The sequence below is a fragment of the Amblyomma americanum genome, chromosome 3, assembly GCF_052857255.1.
Source record: "Amblyomma americanum isolate KBUSLIRL-KWMA chromosome 3, ASM5285725v1, whole genome shotgun sequence".
Lineage (NCBI taxonomy): Eukaryota > Metazoa > Arthropoda > Arachnida > Ixodida > Ixodidae > Amblyomma > Amblyomma americanum.
Window position 1 is genome coordinate 97406751 of NC_135499.1, and position 22028 is coordinate 97428778.

The following is a 22028-nucleotide window of genomic DNA, read 5'->3' on the forward strand; positions in this document are numbered from 1 at the left end:
CTGACTGCCCGGTACCGCCCACCGGATTGTGATACCTCTTTTACCCGCGATCTGCACTAGGTCCCTCTTGAATTTAATTTTCGCCTTCCCCACACCGATTATAAAATTTGTGGCGATTTTAGCTTTCCTGATGTTGATTGGACCAGCTTATCTGCATCCTCCTGCCCCTCCAAAGAATTTATTGACCTGTCTGTGATGCTTAACATGCCAACACAGTCAGCATGCCAACTCGCAATTATCACAAACTGAATTCATTTTTTTCCACCGATGCATATTTGATACAGTCAGTGCAAATGGTCAGTAGTGTGAGCGATCACAAAATGCTGTTATCCGACTTTTCTTTCCCCACCCCTGTTCGAACACCATCCATCAAATATATACGAGACTGCAAACCGGCAGGCATTTTGGTTTCAACAAACAGAAATATTTTATTATTCCTTTCGCGAATCTCGCACTTCAAAATCTGTGAACAAAAACTGGTTTTATATGCACAAACTTTTATCTCTGATTAAGAAGTAGGTTCCTCTGGTTTCTTTCGTGGCAATACTGGAAAACACTGGTATTCAAACGCTTTGAGAAAGCTATCTCGAAAGAAAAAAATGCCTTTTTCTTGCATCTAGGACATCACATTCTGAACTTAAATGGAAAAAATACTTTACTTGCCTGAGGCAGTACACAAAACTTTTGAGACGCTCAAAGAAAAAGTTTCATCAGCAGGACCTACTCTGCATCCTCCGTGCCAACCCCCAAAAATTTTAGAATATATTTACTCCTCGCGAAGTAAAATCCACAAAATTTCCTTATTTAATTTGGACAGGTCCCCTGTGCCGACTGATCAGCGTTCCGATGTCATGAATTCATATTTTTATTCTATTTTCACATGTGTACCTGCCTTCAGCACACATACCCTGCCTCCTGTAAACATGTCCAGATGCCCCCCATTCATATCAGTTCTGAAGCAGTCGTAAAACTCATTTAGAACCTTAAACTCTCAAGAAGCCCTGGCCCCGACAATATCCCTGCAAAGGTACTTCAGTCCACTAATATTATTTCCAGCCTTATCTTAAAGATCATATCCACCCTGTCCTTGCCTAGCAGTTCGTTTCCGGATTACTGGAAAATAGGCAGGGTAGGCTCAGTGTTCTAATCTGGACACCACTCCAATCCATCCAATCATCACTCTGTTTCATTAAATTGTCTGTAATATCATGGAACACGTCATTTACTCCGAAGTTGCAAGCCACCTTGATAGTTTTTTAACGAGTCAGCATGGTTTCAATCCTGGCCTTTTATGCGAGACCCAACTTATTAAATTCACTTCTGACCTTCGCTTTAACCTTGACTCGTCTTTCCAGCATGGCGTCATTTTTCTCGATTTCTCCAAAGCATTCGATCACGTCCTCCACCAAAGAATAATGTTTAAATTGCCTGTGTATTATTTAAATGTCTGTGTATTGGTCCGCTGATTTTATCCTGGATTAACTGTTTCCTCACAAGCTACTTTCAATACACAGTCATCCAAGGGTATCATTCCGCCACTCACCAAGTAATCTCGGGCCGTGGATTTTCCTAATCTTCGTAAATGACCCTTCTGGCATAGCATCATCCAGTAGTCTGTTCGCCGAAAGCTGCATGCTATAGTGCCGCATTTCTTCTCACGTTCACCAGCTAACCCTTTAGAACGATTTACGCAGAATTGAAAATTGGTGCTCAGATTGGATGATGAAACAGAGCATAACTAAATGCAAATTCATGCACGTCTCAAGTAAAGGTTCCAACATTTCCAATGCATATTCCCTCAACTCAACTATCATATCACAACTTGAGTCCAGGCGAAGTGCTGATTAGTTAACTAACATGGCATTAATGTGCATGTTACACGCTAGCTGCTGACACTTCAAGAACGCTGGGCTTCATTAGAACGTCACTTTCACTATCACCCCATCCATTGGTAAACTTGCGTACGAAACTCTCATTCTCCCGAAGCTCGAATACGCATCGGCAATTTCGTCCCCTCATCAGGCGCACCTAGTTAACGAATTTGAATCCATACAGATACCCGCTGTCTGTTTTATGTTTTCAAATTATGACTTTCGCTACAGCATCAGCAGTATTAAGACATCTCTCGGTATCAGCCCACTAGCCCTTAGATGCATAATTTCCTGCCTTTGTCTGTTCCATAAACATTACCAGACTGCGCAAATCTCCATGATTCTGTACTGTAGTGCCACCAGTTCACACATCATCTTGTCTGTTCAACTTGAACACCATCCGGCGCTTACATGGATCTACTAATGCATTTAACGGATATTTTTAACAGCCGCAATTGGCGAGTGGAAAGAGATTTCTGAAAATGTAATCGAGCATGACCCTGATAGATTTAAACAATGTCTGACATGTCGTCTGACTTCATAGTTTGTTACTTCCTCTTTCTTTTCATCGTGGCGCCTGTATCATTCAGTGTGATTTTGTACAGACAAGAAGATGGTCACTTCGATGACCAGGTTTCCGCTGTAGGCGAAAAGCTGGGCCATGCTGCTGTCAAAGACGAGGCAGTCGCTGTTCACGATGACAGCCTGGACACCCGTTCGGATGATGCGTGGCGGGGCCTCCCAGGTGAGCCGCCGTTTGTGGCCGTTGAGCTCGAGCCGGTAGATGAATTTGTCTGCCTGTGCTTGGGACCCCATGAGCTGGACCATGGCGAAGAACTGCTGGTAGCCGTCGTACTTCTGCTTCTTCAGCACCACCATGAAGTGGTGGCCAAAGCAAGACTGTACCATTACCCAGTTGAGGGCGTCCGGCACGTTGATGTCTGTCGCCTGGAGCACAATGTGCTCACCTGGCAGAAAGATGGACAGGAGAACACATTGTGGTGCATCATATTCTCTTAATTTCTGACTTGCTAGCACATGCTTCAGATCTTATGGGTGTTCGCAGACTGAAGCCCAACTTCTAGAGCAAGACATTTGTCAATGTCCACATTAGAGCACTGCACGGGCCACATTGCGAGGCCCGAGGTCGCGACTAAAAGCTTGAGCCCTGCCCGAGCCCGTGGCATCAAGCCCGGGCCCGGGACGGGCCCGCTACATTAACACTTTACTGAGCCTAGGCCCGGGTCGCCAGGCTCGATGCAAAGCCTGGGCCAACCCGGTCCCGTTCCCTGAGCAATCGTAAATTGTTCACCTAGTGGGGATAGTAGACAGTGGTAGCGTAGTTAGACAGCCGTCCGGTGAATTCAGCAAAGCGTTGACGTTGCCCAGCCACAATTTGCGTACGGCAGCAGTTGCCGTGTTTACGGTACGGTGGTGTTAAACTTCGCCTATCTCAGGCTTCGCGAGTAAAAAAGCGGCGAGCAAGGGCGCTAAAAACGCTGTGACCCTGAATAATAATGTCTAGGCAAATACAAAAAGAGAACATAAAGGCGGGCTCGCCCGCTTTGTCTTGTGAACAGTAGTTTTTTTTTCTGTGGATAGCGCCGAACTTAAGAGAGTCAAATGAAAAAGTTTGCATAAACGCGCAGTTAATTTTGCATTATGTCCACATTTTTCATCAGTCATTTTTAATTGCCCGGAACGTCTAAATAATAAAACGATCTCAAAGTCGTAGCAATGACATTTCCTTTTTAATGAGCACGATTTCGTGTGCTGAATAAAGACCACGCTGGGCGCTTTTCTATCATGAAGAAAAAGTAATAAAATCGCCTCTTTATTGGGTAGTAGGTTTGTATAGCCGATGTTCCCTAAACCAATATACTCTCCTCAATGGCGTTTCTCGTAGGCTAGAGATGTGGTTTTTGGGAGGCGACAATCGAAGATCATCTTGGGACAGCCACCCGTCGACTGTCGAACGAAAGCCCTTTCCAGCGCTTCTTATGAGACTTGAATTGCTCAAACGTGAGCAATAACACAAAAATGAACCGACGGAGAGCACCTTCTGACAGATCTGATGGCGTCTGGTACTGGTAGCTGAAAGAGCCAAGTCAGCGGTATTCGGAACTTCAGTAGGCGAGCGCATTCGTGCGATGAGCTGTCAGTCACGCGTTAGAAAGCTTCGACAAGAACGCCGCTTAGTGCAGCCCACTGCTGGGTTTTGTAATTTGTATTCTTATCTTTTGTATCGTTCAATGTGGCAAGACATGCGCGTCCGAAATTCTTTAGGCATAGCACAGTGAGTGACGCTGATAAAAGTCTACATACGAGCTGAGCTTTCTCTCCTTCCGCGTGGGCAAAAGAAAAAAGGAATAGCAATAGAACAGCACTCGGCAGCTTGATATATCCGTTTTACGGCAAAACCGCGTCCGATATATAAAGAAAGAATTGAATATGTTTGTTACATCGAGGTTTGACTATACCTGGCGGCTGCTTTTATTGGAAAAGAAGGAAAGGCTACAGGGGTGAAGCATCCGAACTGTGTCATTCCATCCAACAGTTCGGCCACAGAAAGGTGCGTGTAGCTGCCTGGCGCGTTGTTCTCTCCTCCACACAACTTTAGCATTATCGGTGGGGCAGCTGGCGCCATCAACGGAGGCTTTTTGTAACTATTGTGCGTAGCAAAATTCCTAAGATATCAAAAACATCTTTCTTCCTTGGCTTTCAGCATTGAAAGCTGGCAGTTGCATAAGCAATATTGTAGAAACGCATGTAAAGGCCGGAACCTGTATTCCCGAAGGAAATATTTAAAAAAAATATCCCTGTAAGCGCCACACCCAAACTTTTCACAACCCACACGGAAATAGCCTTTGAATTGCACAGGCAATGGCTTCAGCGATCAGCTCCGGCTGCGAGGAACGGTCCGCCCGCATTCTGGCCGCGAGCTCCCCCTATCTACAATGGCATTGGTATCACCAGATCAAGCTTTTTGTGGTTGCCAAAGGCACGGGAGTTGTGGTAACATGTTAGTTCAACGTAGTTGCGCCTTTTGCATGCTGCCGCCGAGCGTCACAATTTAACATAAAAGGCAAGCCCATCAATAGCTACACGGCTGGAAATTTGCTCTCGAAGACGGCAAGCGTGAGGCGGGCAGAAAATTTGACGTGGCCGAGAAGTGCGTCCGACGATGGTGCAATCAAAAGGATGCATTGAGGAACACAAAATGCTAAGAATGCACGTTCCGAGGCAAGCCGTGCAAGTTTCCCTAAATGGAAGAAACAGCTACGCGTTGACAACAGACATGCTGCGCGACTTCTCGTGGGATGAGCGTACACCAGAGTTCAGCGCCAGCTCAGGGTCTGAAGACTCCGCGAGCGACGACTGAACGTATAATAAATGCCGCTCATTCCCCGAGTGGTGTGTTTTTACTTTAAAAAAGTTCTGAACATCGCGTGTATGGTTCGCGCCTCGAAATTGGCCCTCGAATCTGGGGAAAAAAATTGCGGCCCTTACACTCCTTTGTACGGCAAGCCTTAAATAATGAACATTGAAAATACAAAGCAATCCACTTATAACGATACCAGATATAACTATATATCACTTCAAGAGAAAAGTAGCGCGAACACAAGACGATGGACGAAGACAGAACACACTGCACGAGCGCTCGCGGTGTGTGTTCTGTGCTCATCCATCGTCTTGTGCTCGCGCTCTTTTTCTCATGAATCGATACCGCCTCGCCCAACTTTCCGCCCTTTTTCAGATATACCACCTATAGCGATCAAATTCTTTAGATTTATCAATTCTCCCATTGCGCTGGTGTAAAAATAAATCTATATAAAGATACAATTACTGGCGACATAATGGATACAAAGATAGGATTCTGGCCGCACGGATAGTGTTTACCGGCAAAATTTGTCTGAATTAATGCTTGATAAAAATCGTCTACAGTGAAGCAAATGAGGTAAAAACTGCCCGTAGGAACCGGCGTGGCGAAATCCGTGCGGGAGGGTTAAAAACAGCCTTGGGTACCAAGCGCTGTCGTAGTCACAATTGCTTTAGGGAGCAGCTTGCTTGGCCACTGCTGAGCAGCCGTCTAACACAAACGTACTAGTTTATGACCGACATGGCTGAGAATTTACTTTCTTTTAAGTGTTCGCTTTTGCGCGTTCCCGCGTTTCGCTCAGTCCGCATCGCAGTCCTTGGCAGCGCGCCAAGATGCTCTAGGCCGATAACATCGCGGCCTATTTATCTGTTGATGGGAGCTTCGGGGGAGGTGGAGGTGGCTCGCTCACCGAACTTGGCAGAGCGCCAAGACGCTGTGCGCCCTTGACAGGAGCACAGGGGGTGGTGGCTACATGCATGGGCCAATGTCTACATGCATGGGCGAATACAAGGGTGTGTTCCTTTTGCTTTTTTTCTGCTGGTCCAGATAAAACGATAATCGGTTACAACGATCGGATTTTCCGGTTTTCTCAATATCGTTACAAGTGTATTGCACTATATACCGTGTTTTAAGAGGAGAGCAATAAGCAAGGATTATATTTCGCTCCGTAGGAAGAGAAAATGAATTTTGTGCTCAGTGGTTCCCACTTCACAACCAAAAAAAGTTGTCGTGGAGCATAGCTGCCGATGATTTCCACTAAAGTGACAAACCTAGTCAACAGTTTCTAGCCATGCAGGCATGATGAATGTAGCTGGTTCTACTCACTCACCTTCACATATCGTGGCCTCGTGCCAGTGGACGAGGTGTGACGTCACTTGGTCGAGCGAGCCTTGCCACTTACATGATCCACCGGGGAAAGGGCACACGTACGGCCTGCGTCCGCATAAGGACAGAAACAGTAGAAGAAAGAACATGATCAGTTTAATGTCAAAGATGAGCCTTTGCAAGTTGTGACTGGTTCGTCATGTGCTGCTTCATGGTCATATGCAGCTCAGCCATAGTGATGCAGAGAAAGCAGACTATAAAACGAATTCCGCAGAGAAGGAAACAGAAGTGCCTTGCCTTTAGGCAAATTTTATTTTGTGTGTTCAACAGTGAAATAGTATGAGGCCACTAATGAATTCAAAAAGTCTGACATTTCAAATTACATACCGGTACCTACTTTGCAATAACAAAAAATGAAAAAAACTCAATCCTCAATGTTGACAAAGTAGAAAATGTAAACGTTCTCCTCTGTGAACATATAAAAAAACATATGCAGGTTTACAAACATCAAGCAAATTGCTGGCTTCGTGATGTCAGATTTTACTAGCATGTTAGCATCTGACCAGGCTGAAAAAGAGAAGGATAATCAAAATACATTTGAGTGATGTGATTGGATGAGGTCCCTTTGCAGCAGCTTTTGGAGCAAGCAAAAGTGCCTTTTGGAGCAGAAAATTGAGCATTTGGTGCAGATATATGCAGAATTTTCTGGTGTATAAGTTGCGTTATTTGTTAGCTATTGCATCGGTGCGACTCACGTACAGAGAAAAATAACACGCACAGTTTTTCGCCGTTCAGTATCTGTGTTTGAAAAGAAAATCGGTCTGTACAAGAGAAGAAGCTTGTTTAGGTTTAAGGGGGTTTAACGCCCCAAAGCGAATCAGGCTATGAGGGACGCCGTAGTGAAGGGCTCCGGAAATATCGACCGCCTGGGGTTCTTTAACGTGCACTGCCATCGCACGGTACACGGGCCTCTAGAATTTCGCCTCCATCGAAATTCGACCGCCGCGGCCGAGATCGAGCTCGCGTCTTTCAGGTCAGCAGCCGAGCGCCATAACCACTGAGCCACCGCGGCGGCTAAAAAAGAGAAGCATCGAGTTAGTTTTAGCACAGCGTAATCCGTTACCGTGATCCGAATCGACGGTGAGTTGAGGACCCAACTACGTTTGTGCAATGGTCGGTGTGTGTTCCTCAGCGCCATCTGCGCATGTGCATATAGCTAACCGTGGATGCTGTTAACAGTAGTGGAACGTATATTGCGCTATGCTAAAAGATTTTTAGGTATTATCCTTCGGCTAGAATCACATAATTTCGCAAACTCCGGGCGGAATTTGGCAGCGTAACAAAGTGCAAGGCAGTAATTACTCATGGGTATCTACCGAAGTGCAGCCTTACGGCTACAAAGGAAAGCTAGGCAGCTTTCTCAGGAACTTATAGTTAAAAAAATTTGTCCTGGTCCAGGATTCGAACCTGGGGCCACCATTTCACCGGAGCATTCGCTCTACCAACTGAGCTAACCGGGACAGCAAGCCTATGGTAGGGCGAGAGAGAATTGATCAATAACTCGAATTCGGAACAGAGTTACAAATCTACTCCACCTAGGGGTATTTCCTTAAACAATTGACCAGAACAAAGTGTGTGCTGCTGCTGTATCTAGTCCAGTTAGAGTCTCAAAAGTTTCGAATTCAGCGTCGCATCCGTATGGCTTCGCGCACATTAGGAGTTGTTCTTACTAACACGATGCTGCCTGTGAGGCAAGGAAACTCCGATGTAAAACTGAAGTTGAGTGCCGTTGATTAAGAGAACAACGCAGCAGGGATACAGTTTGAGGTGAGTGAGAAAAAACTTACCCGGACTATCCACCTCTATTTTATAGAGCAACAAAGCGAACCCCAGAATCGGCGCCCACTGACAACTCCGCGGTAGCGTGCTGTTTCCCCACTTCAGCCAAGCGTGGAAGTCAAGACCGGCGCTGTTTGTACATGTCTCTGGAATGCGCATTTTGAGCACGGCCTCCACAACAGAGGATAACCATACTAAATTCTTGCGAGCAGCAAGCCTATTTCACTTCTCTGTTGGTCTGGCCAGCATGACATGCAGCATGAGTACGTACGTTCACGTAGGGTCACACGTGGCGCCCGATAAGTTTGTTCTTAAGGAAATACAGAACATTGGCAAAGGCAACGCGCAGATTACTCGTAGTTTGTCATAATGTAGAAGCATGTAGCAGGCTTTGTCTTCCAGCACAATGGGCACAGCAATAACGGCACTGAAGGCATGCCTACCAGCTGTTGGCTACCTGAGCTCTTTAACAGATGCCGTGAAGCCTGGCAGCTGTTTGCGCCACTCGAACCCTGACCAGCCACCTGGTTGCACCATGAGAGCACAAGTCAAGGCAAACATCTACTGGAGAACAATGGCGGCCACAAGAACAAAAAGTTGGAGGTGAAACAGACCTGAACTCGCAGGCCTGCTCGTGTTCGGGCTTGTCGACGTATGAGAGCAGGGCAGCGCAGCCCTTCAGGGAGAATTTGCAAGGAAAGACCTCTCTTGCCAATCTGTCCATGGCCAGGTTGGGAATGTTGCCTGCACAGAAAACAGTTATACAGAAAAAGGGGGACAATTTTATTTTATTTATTTATTTTCGGCCCTCGTCACGAGGGTATTACATAGGGGGCGGTAAAACTTCGAACATGAAGATACACGAAGGAACATATAACATGAGGAACAGAACAAAAAACGAAAAACGCAATACCTGATAGTCAGAAAGTACCAAAATTTGGCAGAACAACAAAACGAAAAATGGCCGACCCCAATGGCCGACAAATGATGCTAGTGACAAGTCACGGCGAAGCACTTGCTTTTCTCCTGCAATAACAACGGTGCGCACACAGCAAAACATACACCATGTGCAGTCTTTGTCAAAAGTAAACGGGCAATGATGTAAAAAAGAACCAACCGTTTCAGCATGTTACAATGGGCCTCCTACTGCATTTCAGTGGGTCTCCTGTTACAGTGGGTCTCGTACTTCTCCACGCACACAAATGGCGGCCACCAAAAGTAGACAGGGCACATGGTATACGAGCAAAATCAATGCTATCACTATGCCTAGCAGTGGGTGTGCGGCTGCGTTTCTGCACTGCACAGACAGCGAACAGTCCCTGTATATAGCGCTGCAGCATGCAAGCAGCAACACTTCCCAGCTGAACAATCCTGCCATGCTTACTAAACATGCATGCTGTTTATGTGGCGGCCAGAGTGGCTGTAGTTCTCGTCGCCATGCTTTCAGCCGAGAAGCAGCAGTAAGACCACACTGGTTTGTAATGCAGAGCATTACCTGACAACTTTCAAAGCACTGCTACATGACTGAAAAAGGCAGTCAGTGTCTCCTGCACGATTCCATACTTTAAAAGGCATCAGAAAAGGAGGCCATAATTGCGTATCTACTGCTTATGGTCATTAAACCCATCGTTACTAAGAAAAACACATTTCCACGCACAGTTTCCAGTTGACATCTATCAATAAATACAATTACTGGCGTTCTCTGTGGCAGGCAGCGTAGGTAAAAATGCGATTGGATTGGTATATTAGCACCTTCAGTCGAACGGATGTTTAGCCTTTACTAAAGCACTACACATCATCACGTGCAGATGAAACTAGTCAGAAGAAGTAAATGCAGAACTATTTTTGACATACAAGCTCACAAAAAAAAAAACCAGCTTCGCCAACATTTCAAGACATTAACATAAGTAACAAAGAAAAAGATGACTTGGCACCACGGACTATATTTTTGAAGTTGTTTCTCAGCTGCTTGTGAGGATTTATACATAAAAAAAGTTAATACGAAACATAATCTAGTCACTTTACAAGAAATATTTTATAGTCGTAGCGGTATTAGGGACTGTCTTTGGGGTTGGAAACGATGTAGCGAGTATTAACTGAAAACACAAATGCTGCGTTTCACCCAGGGGCATTATTGTGCAGGCTAGAGACAGATACAGATTACTGATAGAAGTGCCTAGAGATAGATACAAGACTAGAGATAGAAGAAAGATCGACCCGACAGCGGCGGCCACCTGTGCGTCTGGACTTGTAAGAGGGGGAGAGTTGATATATCTACAACTTCATCAACTCCTTCGTGCCTTCATCGGCAATATCACTGTGCCACGTCAGTGGCCGGGTAGTATAAAATCCAGCCCGCAATAAGGCGTTCGTTCTGTAGTCAGGCTGATGATGATTTCCTGATAATCTGCCCAAGCATTTCAATGTATTCATGAAAAATGCTCCTACTTTTAGGTCAGCTGACGTCTTTTTATTGACTTCACGTGTAAGAGCAGTAAGCTCAATGTCAATACCTGCAAACATATTTGAGTCTACTGAATCATGTCAACTTGAATGCTAATAGCGTCTCAGGCCCTTTCGCAAAGGAATGAATCGTCATCTGCAGTTGTGTTCAGTAATGTGGCTTACCAAAGCTAATGTTCGGTTATGAGGCTTACCAAAGTGAATCTGGCTATGTGAGACGCGGATAGGGCCTCTGATAATTATTATCCAAGGGGTTTTTGACGTGCACGCGCATCGCACAGCCCTTAGGCATAACGGCATTGCATCATCCATCGAAATGCAGTACCCTCTCGCCGATCAGCAACCTCAGTTTCGGGGACTGCTGGCTTCGCTCTTTTATATTATCCGGAATCAGAGCGGATCCAGCACCAGAAAATGCGACCAGCCTGGCAGGCTATTACAACGCTCTACGAATAGGGTCCTGTGAGTGATCGCATGAGCTTCCAAATGCACCGTCACACAGCCCGCTTAATGCTGGAGTCAATGACATCGATATAAACCAAAATTTCGTGATGAGTTAAACATATTCTGATTTCTTTCTAACTTATGTCAAGTGTTGATGATGTTTATCGGTTTTTTAATAAAAATGGATGTAGAGTGGCGCAGTCTGCGAACAGTTTCGCGCGAGGCTCATTATGAGAGAACTGTGGCCAAGAAGAATGACATTGAATTTATCGGTCTCCGCATAGATTAGCAGCTGCAGCAAAGTATCTCATCCGCCTCACACCGCACGCACATAAAATGAAGTCGTTCTCCGCTATCCACGTCAGTTACATGGTGTCATTGCATGCCAAACATCCCTGACTTTGCGCTCGACCATCTCCAATTTGTTCAAAAAAATCATGGATACTTATCCTAATGTGCGTAATGAAACTATGAAACACTTTTGCCGAAAAAAAATTTTCTTGAGGTGAGGGCGGTGTGAATATTTAGAAAAGGCGACAAACCAGGCACTGCTCAATAATTACTAAAAAATTGAAATTTTTATAAAACACTTCACAATTGTTTTCATTGACATTTGCACAGATCCTGGCTTTCGAAGTTCGAACAGACCTGTTTTTGTACGGGGCTGTCAAGAAAAAAAAATGCTGGTAGTTCAGGTCCGGTTAACCCTGGTCGAAAGCGCAAAGCTGCATCTCCCTGGCTACGTTTGTGGACGAGCGATTGGCGGTTTCCACATTTTTTTTTATTTGTTAAGCATCTTCTTTTCATCCAAACGACATTGAAGGCGCTCACACAAGACAGCATAAATATTTAATATAGCTTCGGTGATATTTACAACTGTATTAGTGCTCGTTGTATGCGGAGATATGGAACCAAATCTGATTGCAAACGACGCCCAAAGCCTGCCGAAAATTTCAGAAAGCTAAATTGAAAAATTCGCTTTTTTTTGGTGGGGGGAGGGGGGGGAGACGTGGCGCAATGTGAGGCAGGCGTCATTTTCTTTTCTTAAAACCAACCTTGATTTTACTTCGCTTACGGCGCAGTTCGCGTGCCCACCAGGATAAGTGAAACAGGCGTAAATTCCTTGTTTGACCTCAAGCTACAATCAAGGTCATGTTTTCGGCCCCGCTGGCGTCTCAAAAATCGGGCTTAGTGAAGCTTTTCGCTTCAAAACAGGGATATTCCGCGTGCTGTTTCGCATGGAAAACGTGGAGGGATGGCCAGCTGGCATTGCAGCCGTATCACAAGTCCTTTAGTTATACCCGAAAAATATCGCCAAGAGCGCGCTCCTCGGTCGGCACGTGAAGGAGCGAAGTGCAAAGCTGTGGCGAGTAAAGCCCCCACTCGATGCACGCATCCTAGGCGTACGGCCTAGCGCCTGCGCGCCCTGCGCCGCTCCGCGACGGACGTCGAAGAAGGCATGCACCTCCATGCTCCCTCTGCTGGCGCGTTCACCATCTCGAGCCGACCGAAGGAGTTTAAAGCGTGAAGAAAGGGGATTTGGGGGGCGATGAAGGGAGCACTTAAACCGCGAAGAAAAGTTCGGCGAACCTGGAAGAGCTTCAAGCCATGAAGAAAAGAGTCACCGAGAGCCTCGCTATCCTCCTTTTGCTGTAAAAATTGAAAATTTGTTTTTGTGGAACCCGCCGCGGTGGCTCAGTGGTTAGTGTGCTCGACTACTGATCCGGAGTTCCCGGGTTCGAACCCGACCGCGGCGGCTGCGTTTTTATGGAGGAAAAACTCTAAGGCGCCCGTGTTCTGTGCGATGTCAGTGCACGTTAAAGATCCCCAGGTGGTCGAAATTGTTCCGGAGCCCTCTAATACGGCACGTCTTCCTTTCTTCTTTCACTCCCTCCTTTATCCCTTCCCTTACGGCGCGGTTCAGGTGTCCAACGATATATGAGAGAGATACTGCGCCATTTCCTTTCTCCAAAAAACCAATTATTATTATTATTATTATTTTGTGGAATGGAAATGGCGCAGTATCTGTCTCTGATAACTCGGTGGACACTGGAACCGCGCCGTAAGAGAAGGGATAAAGGAGGGAGTGAAAGAAGAAAGGAAAAAAGAGGTACCGCAATAGAGGGCTCCGTAATAATTTCAACCTCCCGGGGATCCTCAACATCCACTGACATTGCACAGCACACGCGCGCCTTAGCGTTTGGCCTGCATCGAAATGCTGCCGCGTTCCACTACTACCTTTTCGCTTGCTCACCTCATGCTCCGCCTCAATTTGTCTCCCCTTTGTAGACGGAGAGAGGGAATAACTTTTATCGAAGAAAAAAAGAAAGTGGGGGAAGCGGGGGCTAACCCTAAAAGGGAGGGAGACAAAGCTCACTGGTCGAGTGGTAGAAAAGAGAACGCTTATTAGGCGAAGGCACCCATATTTTTAGCATTTAGTCTCATGAAACCTATATAGGCCAATTACAAAGTGCACACCTAAAAAGGCAAAACAATCCACTCAACTTAATCAAGAATGGAAACCATCTAAACCACACATACTGATTTGGTTGCAGTTGTTCTGTTGCCTTGACTATGTCTGCTGACTTCTCGCCAGACGCACTTCTGATGCGGACGGCGTTGCATATGTCCTCTCAACAAGATTGTACTACTGAGTCAAACACCGGAGCGTCCGCCACTGTTTATACTGCGTCGCAATGCGGACACCCGTCTATAACATCACTGATTATCCCGGTACCAATAGTGTTTCACGGACTCTCAAAGACGCCACTCCCATAATGAACTGGTCGCAAGGTCAGACGCGGCATAGTATCACGCGTTCACTAAGTCCCGCAGAGCTGTAACATACTCAGAAATTGCCCCCCCCCCCCCGGTTCTTGCCATCTGCGTTGAAAACGGTGGCACTCATGATGAAATGTGACGATAGGGAACATATCTGCTTCAGTATGGTGATCGTAGCTCTTCGTCTGTGGCGTCCGGGCTTGTTGCGTTAGTCGTCGTTACAGGTGGCTGAGTAGCTTTTCGTGCATAATAATTGACACCACCCTAATCATTGAGGGGATAAATGAGGAGTGCACCTTAGTGCTCTGCTGGCAGTCGTGACCCTCCTTACAGCGACGTTTGGTACCAAATGATGAGAAGGCCGGTCCCGCTTCAGTATGAACGCAGGTGGCGGCTACTTGTTGAGTTTCGGTTTTACCGCGTGGTGAAACATTTCCAGGAAACTCTGGAGTATTCCTCGAAGAAAAAAAAAGTGAAAAGTTACGGTTTTTATGAACGCTGACTTCCCAGTCTACTATGAAGCGTAAAACTCTTCTGGTTCCGTTAGGCCTCGCGTCTGACCGTTGCCGAAATGCGCTCTCTGCCCGTCGGGGAAGTGGACGCCGCTGTCGTGGACTTGCGATTCATGTCACTAAAGATATTTTTTGTTCCCCACATAACTACTACGTTCTTGGCCCTATCCTTCTACTTGTCCCTCCATTATGCCACGAATTAAGACCGCTTGGCTGTATTTTGTGTCGATGAGAATGGATTGTAGAACTGGGATATCGCAAGCCCGTTCTAATGAGACACCATATTGTGCGCAGTGAAGAAAACGTGTCCACGGACGACAGCTATTGGAATGAAGCACTCAACATTAATTTCGAGGTTTTCATTCAAAATACTCGTAGCTAGACAGTATAGGCTTTCTATATATTCATTAGATTATTCAATTTATGCTGTAATTCGGATCTACTTCCCGATGTTCATCGATTTCGAAGTGATGCCTTCGCACCGTGGTTATCACCGAGTACGAACTGTGCTCGCCAAGGCAACCATGAAAATTTGAAGACAAAAAAACTCCATCAAAAGAACAATGCCGATGAGCATGCCACATGAAACGGAACATCGCTGTAATGAATCATTTTGATTCCTGCTGGAGGGCGACGCTCAGTCCAGTCGAACAAAGGAAATAGACGTTAAGGACTCACATTTGCTGGAGTTGTGTCGACGAAGCTTGAAGTGGCACCCCAAGACTACGGACCCAAGGAATACGTTGCCATTATTTTGCAGCGGCTTGTGCAGTACGACCAAATTATATAATTCGGGGCCAACGACGAGATTTTGAACGCAGGCCTTCGTGGTTAACGCGCTTTAGATGTGCGCTGCGTTGTTCGCCACTCACTGCCTGATTACTGCGTGCCCCGCCATCCGCAGACAAAATTTAATTTCAAAATTGGTTTTTGTGGAAAGGAAATGACGCAGTAACTGTCTCTCATAACTCAGTGGACACCGGAACCGCGCCGTAATGGAAGGGATAAAGGAGGGACTAATAAAGGAAGAAAGGTGCCGTGGTGGAGGGCTCCGGGATAATTTCAACCACCTGGGGATCATTAAAGTGCATTGAAATCGCACAGCACGTGGCGCATTTGCGTTTCGCCTATATCGAAATGCGCCCGCCGCGGTCGGGTTTAAACCCGGGTACTCCGGCTCAGTATAGCCGCGCCTTAACCACTGAGCTACCGCGGCGGGTGGCAAAATTTAGAAACTAATAAAAAATAAGTGCTAAGCGTTCTACAGCGGTCATCGAATATGATGAGCTGAGCCGCGTCCGCGTGTATTTTTCGAGCGGCGCGTTTCTCCAACGGCCGCTCCTCAAGAACACGTTAAGCATTCGCGGAAAGCGTTTGTAACTGAACAAACCTTGAGCGCTTCTGCTATAAACGCCGAACCAGCGCCTCCTTTATCCTTTCAGAGGAGGCGCTGGCCGAGCACGATAAGGTTAACAGACAAGAGAAACGGCGATAAAATCCACAGCACGCGTTGCTTTTGCTCAACACGCTCACCGGAAGCGTTCCCTAGAGCAACAACATCGTTGGAAAAGAAAAACACTGTGAATTCAATCATGGGGTTTTAAGGTTTTAATATCCCCAGCGACACATGGGCTACAAAGGATCCACGTGAAAGGCTCCGGATTAATTTAGACCATGCACCTAGGGTTACGTGCACCGACATACGTGCCTTGCGCGTTTCGGCCACCACGGCACGTAGTGACCCTGTTCCTCCAGCTAAAAAAATAACAAGTAAAAAATTCATGTGGATTAGCTCAGCTAATCCAGGATATACGAAGCGAAAGATGTCTGCGTTCACTGTGTTCATTGGCGTTGACAATGTTCTAGACGGCGATGTCTTTGAGGAAAGGAAGGGCGCATAACTGGCTCACTGGATATGCGGACTCCTCATTCGTGCTTTGATACAAGGTCGAGCTCACTCACCAGTAGTAGTTGTCTATCAGCGGCAGACTAACATCCCTGCGGGAAGAATATGAACCTAGGAAGGGACGCATTGAAGGACCCGAGCCAATGGCACAATGACGGGACACGCGCGGGCTGTGGCTCCTATTTTTGCGGGAAAATATTACAAGAAGCCGATAAATAAACCTGGAACTGATTTCGCAGCAATCGCTGTAGCAGAAAGTCAATCTGTTAATTTGCGGGTGAAATGTGCTAATAGTTATCGAGGCAAACAGGTCAAGCTCACTCACCAGTAGTTGCTGTCTGTCGGCGGGACACCAGCATGGCTGCCGGGAGAACCCGAACGTAAGACAGATGGATGCATTCGAAGGACCCAAGACGGCACGGTTCGGGTGTGCACCGAGGTATGTGAGACAGTTACTGTGCCATTTCCTTTCCTCAAAAACCAAACAAAACAAGTGACCCGACGGCGTTCATTGGCGTTGACAACTATGCAAAGGCCGTTAATTTTCACGAAAGGATAGGCGCACAACCGGCACCGTGAGTACGTGAAAACCTCAATCACGCTTTTATGTACATGGCGTTGGTGTCCACCTGCAACAGCCTGCTTTGATTGCTTTCCGTACACATTGGACAGGCAGCGCGCCCTCCCTGCCACCCTGGGAGTAGGCTTGCAGTTAATGGTTGATCGCGAGAGATTGATCACTAAATGAACGCCGCGGCCTAGCTATTGCTGCAGTGCCGTATGTCAGCCACAACGCAGTCAGTGCTAATGTATTCAGGCCACAGCTCGCTCTCACCACCGCCACATGTTTCAAAGCACGAATGGGGCGTCCGCATATCCAGGGTACAGCTATGTGCCTTTCCTTTCCTCAAAGACATCGCCGTCTAGAACATTGTCAACGCCAACGCCAATGAACACAGTGAACGCTGACATCTTTCGCTTTGTATATCCTGGATTGGGTGAGCTAATACACATTATTTTTTTTATTTTTGCCGATGTGACCAGGGACGCAAGCTGCATGGTAGCTCCCGAACGCAGCCATCGAAGGCAAGCCGCTAGCACTTTGACGTCGTTTTTTTTGCGAGGAGCAATATTGGCGCTTGGTAATATTGTTTAAACTAAGGTTATACAGCTAGTGGATTTTCGCCTCGCTATCGGTGAAGTACCTATCTGTCCATCACCAAAACAGTGCAGGTCTGGTAGTGGTGACGGAGATTGACTTGATGACGCGCACGCTGACAAAGCCATCAGTGTACGTAGCAGCAATTAATTCCTGGAGTTGACAAGCATACAGATGGTTTTGACCACTTTCTGGAAAAAATGGTTGACACCATCTAGAAAGCTAGGTGTTGCAGGCTGCCAGGAAACTTGTGAGGAAGTCGCACGCGCTGTATCGCTGTCTGACAAGCGATAGCAATTGCTTTAAAGCTTTCCATACCAGAGTTTAGGGGGTGCAAATTCGCATGCACTCATTTCTTTTACTGTACTGCAAGTCGTACTAATAAGAGCCCAGACCACACATATGTGTGGGTTCAGGTTGAACATAACGAAGTAAATATTTTCATTCTTTGATCATGGAGGTTAGTTCCGAGGCCCACACAAAAAAAATACTCCCAGGAAAAAAATGTCATTTCTCCGGCTGTTTTTGCACCAGCAGGAAAGGGTTATAAGTTTCCAGCAACACATATATTTCACCAGCATCGTGGCACTGAGAAAACAGGCCACTGAGTTGCAGGCCGAAGCGAAGACAACGCGCTGCAATGAGATAAGTGCGCTTTCCCTCAACGCCGTATCGGTGGGCTCGGACGCTGTCTCCACACAGTCTGGTGCGCTTCACTGCAATGCAAGCACAGTGCTCTTCTTCACCGTCGCAGACGACACGAAGCACTCATCAGGGCCACTGAGCGCCTGCACCGCTTTGTTTAGATGCTCTGACGCTCCGCAGAGCGCGGCCACGCGGGGCCGCATTCGCAAATATGTTTGACGACCCTGTGCAACACATGCACACCTTGTGCCGGCTTCTCTACTACCGCACATTATTACAACCTCTTGACACAAAACCCTTAGGGCCTTTTTGCACAAGATGAAAATTACGTTGATTATAGCTTACCTTCTAGAAGGAGGGAACTTGAGCTTGATGACGTGTATCCTCGGCCACGTTGTGACAGCTCGCACACAGATCGAGGGGTCGGACAGTACTAACACCAAACGCTACCTTCACGGCCTTTTTATAAGCACGGGCAAGGGGGGAGAAGGTTGCACCGAACGCCATCAGCAACGCGGTCTGAAACGCGAGCGCTGCAACCGGCGTCGCATAGAACGCTCAGTAGCGTTCCACCGAAAGCGTGTACACCGCAAAGCGCGGAGGCAGCATATGTACCTCAGCACAAACTCGTGGGGCAGCTCGTGGTTCTGCAATAGGCCACCACGGTGGAGAAGCGGAACATTAGAGCACACGCCATATCCCAGTAAACCTTGAATATTCAGAGGATATCAACAAATGGTCCTAACGTCCATTGTCCATGTATCGCTATCCTCTGCAACTTAAGGCGACTATTGGACTCAAATATCCTCTGCATGCTAAGTGGAGAGGATATTCAAATATGCATGATGTTCTTACAGCCCATTGCAAGTTTGGGAAATGTGCTAACAAATTACCAGAAACAGATATGTTTGTTTTTGAGGGTATGAACAAACTGAAATTCTTACCTTTGGATTTTATTTATTCCTGCGTTCGCAGTCCTGCATTTTCAGGAAGGAATTATTTCAAGCAGTCAACTATTACACGCTTTCATCCCATTTTATATGTGTGCGAATGCATGTAAGACACGATTATTTGAATAATTTTCTTAATTTAGACCCACAGCCACAAGCGCGGCGATTTCAAAGCCAGAACAATAAAACACTAGAACATCTGCTCCTTCGCTGTTCAGCGTTCGCCGATGCTCGTCGCGATATGCTCGCGGCCTATAGGGCGCAGGGCATACTACCAGACTCCATCAAGACGCTATTGTGGCCGCAGGGCAGTGCGCGCACTCGTGAGCGAACTTTGGTGAGCCTCTGTGCATTCCTCGAACACACGGGCTTGACGTCCCGTCTGTTCTCCGTCAGGTAGTTACACGCAGTGACCGAACGCTCCGCGACTTCTACCTTGAACGATTAATAACTGGACGCCCCACTCTAGTTGTAACCAACACAGTGCTGTGTGCGTGTGTGATTTAATTCCTCTAAAATGAACTAATCACGCGCACAACCTGGACACATTTCTTATTGTGTAAATAGTTTGTACATATTACTTCTCCCCTTATCCTCTATTCCTGTCCCCTCACCTTATTCATTTCATTTCTCCATTCAGCCTGCTGTCCTTTATTTCCGCTGCCCCAGCTCAGGTGCTTCAGTATCGATGGCAGATGCAGGGGCTAGCAAAACTCTTTTCCTTCCTTTTTACTATTATATTTAATAAAACCACTACCACCACCGCCAGAACAATAATTAGAACTCTCTTGACTCTGGGCAGCCTAACGGCCACTAGCATCGCCATTACTCGCGTCATGAATCGTTAGTCCTACATCCAAATCAATCCAAGCGCCGCTACCAGGGGCCCTATTCTCGATATACGCCGATCCGCCCTGAGCGAGGCGTACCCGTGACGCGTACATCGCGGAGGTGGCAAGGTTCGTAAACGCAGAATCGCATGACGAAAGTGGAAAAGAAAGAAAAAAATGTGTATTAGCTCAGCTAATCGAGGATATACAAAGCAAAGGATGTCGGCGTTCACTGTGTTGTTTGGCGTTGGTGTTGACAATGTTCTAAACGGCGGTGATTTTGAGCAAAGTAAAGGCGCAAAACTGGCTCTCTGGATATGCGGACGCCTCATTCTTTGATACATGTGGCGGTGGTGAGAGAGAGAGAGATGTGGCCTGAGTGCATTAGCGCTGACAGCATTCCGGCTGACATGCGGCACTGCAGCAATAGCTAGGCCGGAGCGTTCGTTTGGTGAATCTCTAGCGATCAACCATTAACTGCATGCCCCCTCGCAGGGTGGCAGGGAGGGAGCGCTGCCTATCCATTGTGCGGAACGCAATCAAAGCAGGCTTGTGCAGTTGGGCACCAACGCCACGTACATGAAAGCGATATTGAGCTCTGCACTGACCCACGGAGCCGGTTGTGCGCTTTTCCTTTCGAGAAAATGAACGGCCCTTGCAAAGTTGTCAACGGCAATGAACTCTATAAACGTCGTCGGCTAACTTGTTTCGTTTGGGTTTTGGGGAAATGAAATGGCACAGTAACCGTGGCACATATATCGATGGATACCCGAAACGCGCCGTAAAGGAAGAGATAAAGGAGGGAGGGAAAGAAGAAAGAGAAAATTGAAAATTGAAAGTTGGATTTTGAGGAAAGTCGCGCAGCGGCAGAACACCTTTGGCTTGTTGCTACTAGTGGCGCCTGCGCAGTAAGGTGCAGGGAGCGAGAGAGAGAAACAGCAGCGAAAGGTCAGGCGACGGAGTCGGCGGGGGTCACCTGCACCGTGCGCAACGTCACTCGTGCTCCGACATACGCCGGCTCGCGCTAAGCGCGGTGTTGACTAGCGTAGTGAAGCTTTTCGCTTCAAAAGTATGACAACAATCTCTACTTTCGTCTGCTACTTGGCGCCAAGTTGAAAAACACCGATGCCATAAAGCGTGCATGAAACCGAGCATCTCCGGCGCGTACGCGTCGTGCGTTACAGCCACTGAGCGAATCAGTGAAATGCGCTGCGGTCTCAGCGTATCAGCCCATACGGTTGCGTTGGCCAGCGAAGGAATATATGGATCTGGCGTTGGTTCTTAACGCGACGCGAATAGTCGCTAAAATGATGAGGATAGTTGAGCAGCAACTGCGTGAAGCGATGTTCTTCGCGACGCTGCCGCTGCTATACCCGCAGGAAGTGACGAAACTTGGCGGCAGAGCGCGAAAAACGCTATGACTGAGAATTATTTGGCGGTCCCTGACTGTCGCTTCGCCAGCACATGCGGCGACTAGGGGGAGAGTCTTCGTGCGCCCATAAAATGAAGGCAAAACAAGTATATATATTGAAAATTTACCCCTTTATAACTTAACTTCGTCGCATAAAAAAACTGTAATAAAGACAACTTAACTGAAAATTCTGTACCTCTGTCCATTCACAGAAGCACGAAATCGCGCCAGAATGAAAATGGACTCTCCAGACGGAAGCAGTGAAGGCGATAGCGGCACGGCGCTGCGGCGCTCTTCAACTGGAAGCTCTGTTCAACTTTATGCTGAATCACCGAGCGTTGGCCCTCACGCCCGATGATAGTATATCGGCCGAGAAAAAGCGGGCGCTGTAGGTGCAGCTGGCAAAGGAGAAGTTTAATGGATACACATGGTAGAGGCCCTTGCCCTGCATTGGGCGTATTCAGGCTGATGATGATGATGACTGGTCGTTTTGATGGAAGTTAACACCACAA

The 22028-nt window shown here is 47.1% G+C and overlaps 1 protein-coding gene across 1 annotated transcript; it reads right to left on the minus strand.

The window, feature by feature from the left end:
- Positions 1–535: 535 nt before the first annotated feature.
- LOC144123915 (E3 ubiquitin-protein ligase Siah1-like) lies at positions 536–18746 on the minus strand. The gene is made up of 4 exons (XM_077656627.1): positions 18671–18746; positions 9030–9159; positions 6581–6684; positions 536–2839 (listed from the first exon to the last, which is right to left on the minus strand). Exons 2-4 carry the CDS (start codon positions 9137–9139, stop codon positions 2454–2456), a joined length of 600 nt encoding a protein of 199 aa, XP_077512753.1. The 5' UTR covers positions 9140–9159; positions 18671–18746; the 3' UTR covers positions 536–2453.
- Positions 18747–22028: the final 3282 nt, after the last annotated feature.

Bases quoted from the DNA above. Each gene is read 5' to 3' on its own strand.
- LOC144123915 (XM_077656627.1), bottom strand. From the start codon at position 9,139: ATGGACAGATTGGCAAGAGAGGTCTTTCCTTGCAAATTCTCCCTGAAG. The intron at 6,685-9,029 runs GTCTGTTTCACC...ATGCGGACGCAG, and splicing joins GAGCAGGCCTGCGAGTTCAG to GCCGTACGTGTGCCCTTTCC. The intron at 2,840-6,580 runs GTGAGTGAGTAG...TCTTTCTGCCAG, and splicing joins CGAGGCCACGATATGTGAAG to GTGAGCACATTGTGCTCCAG.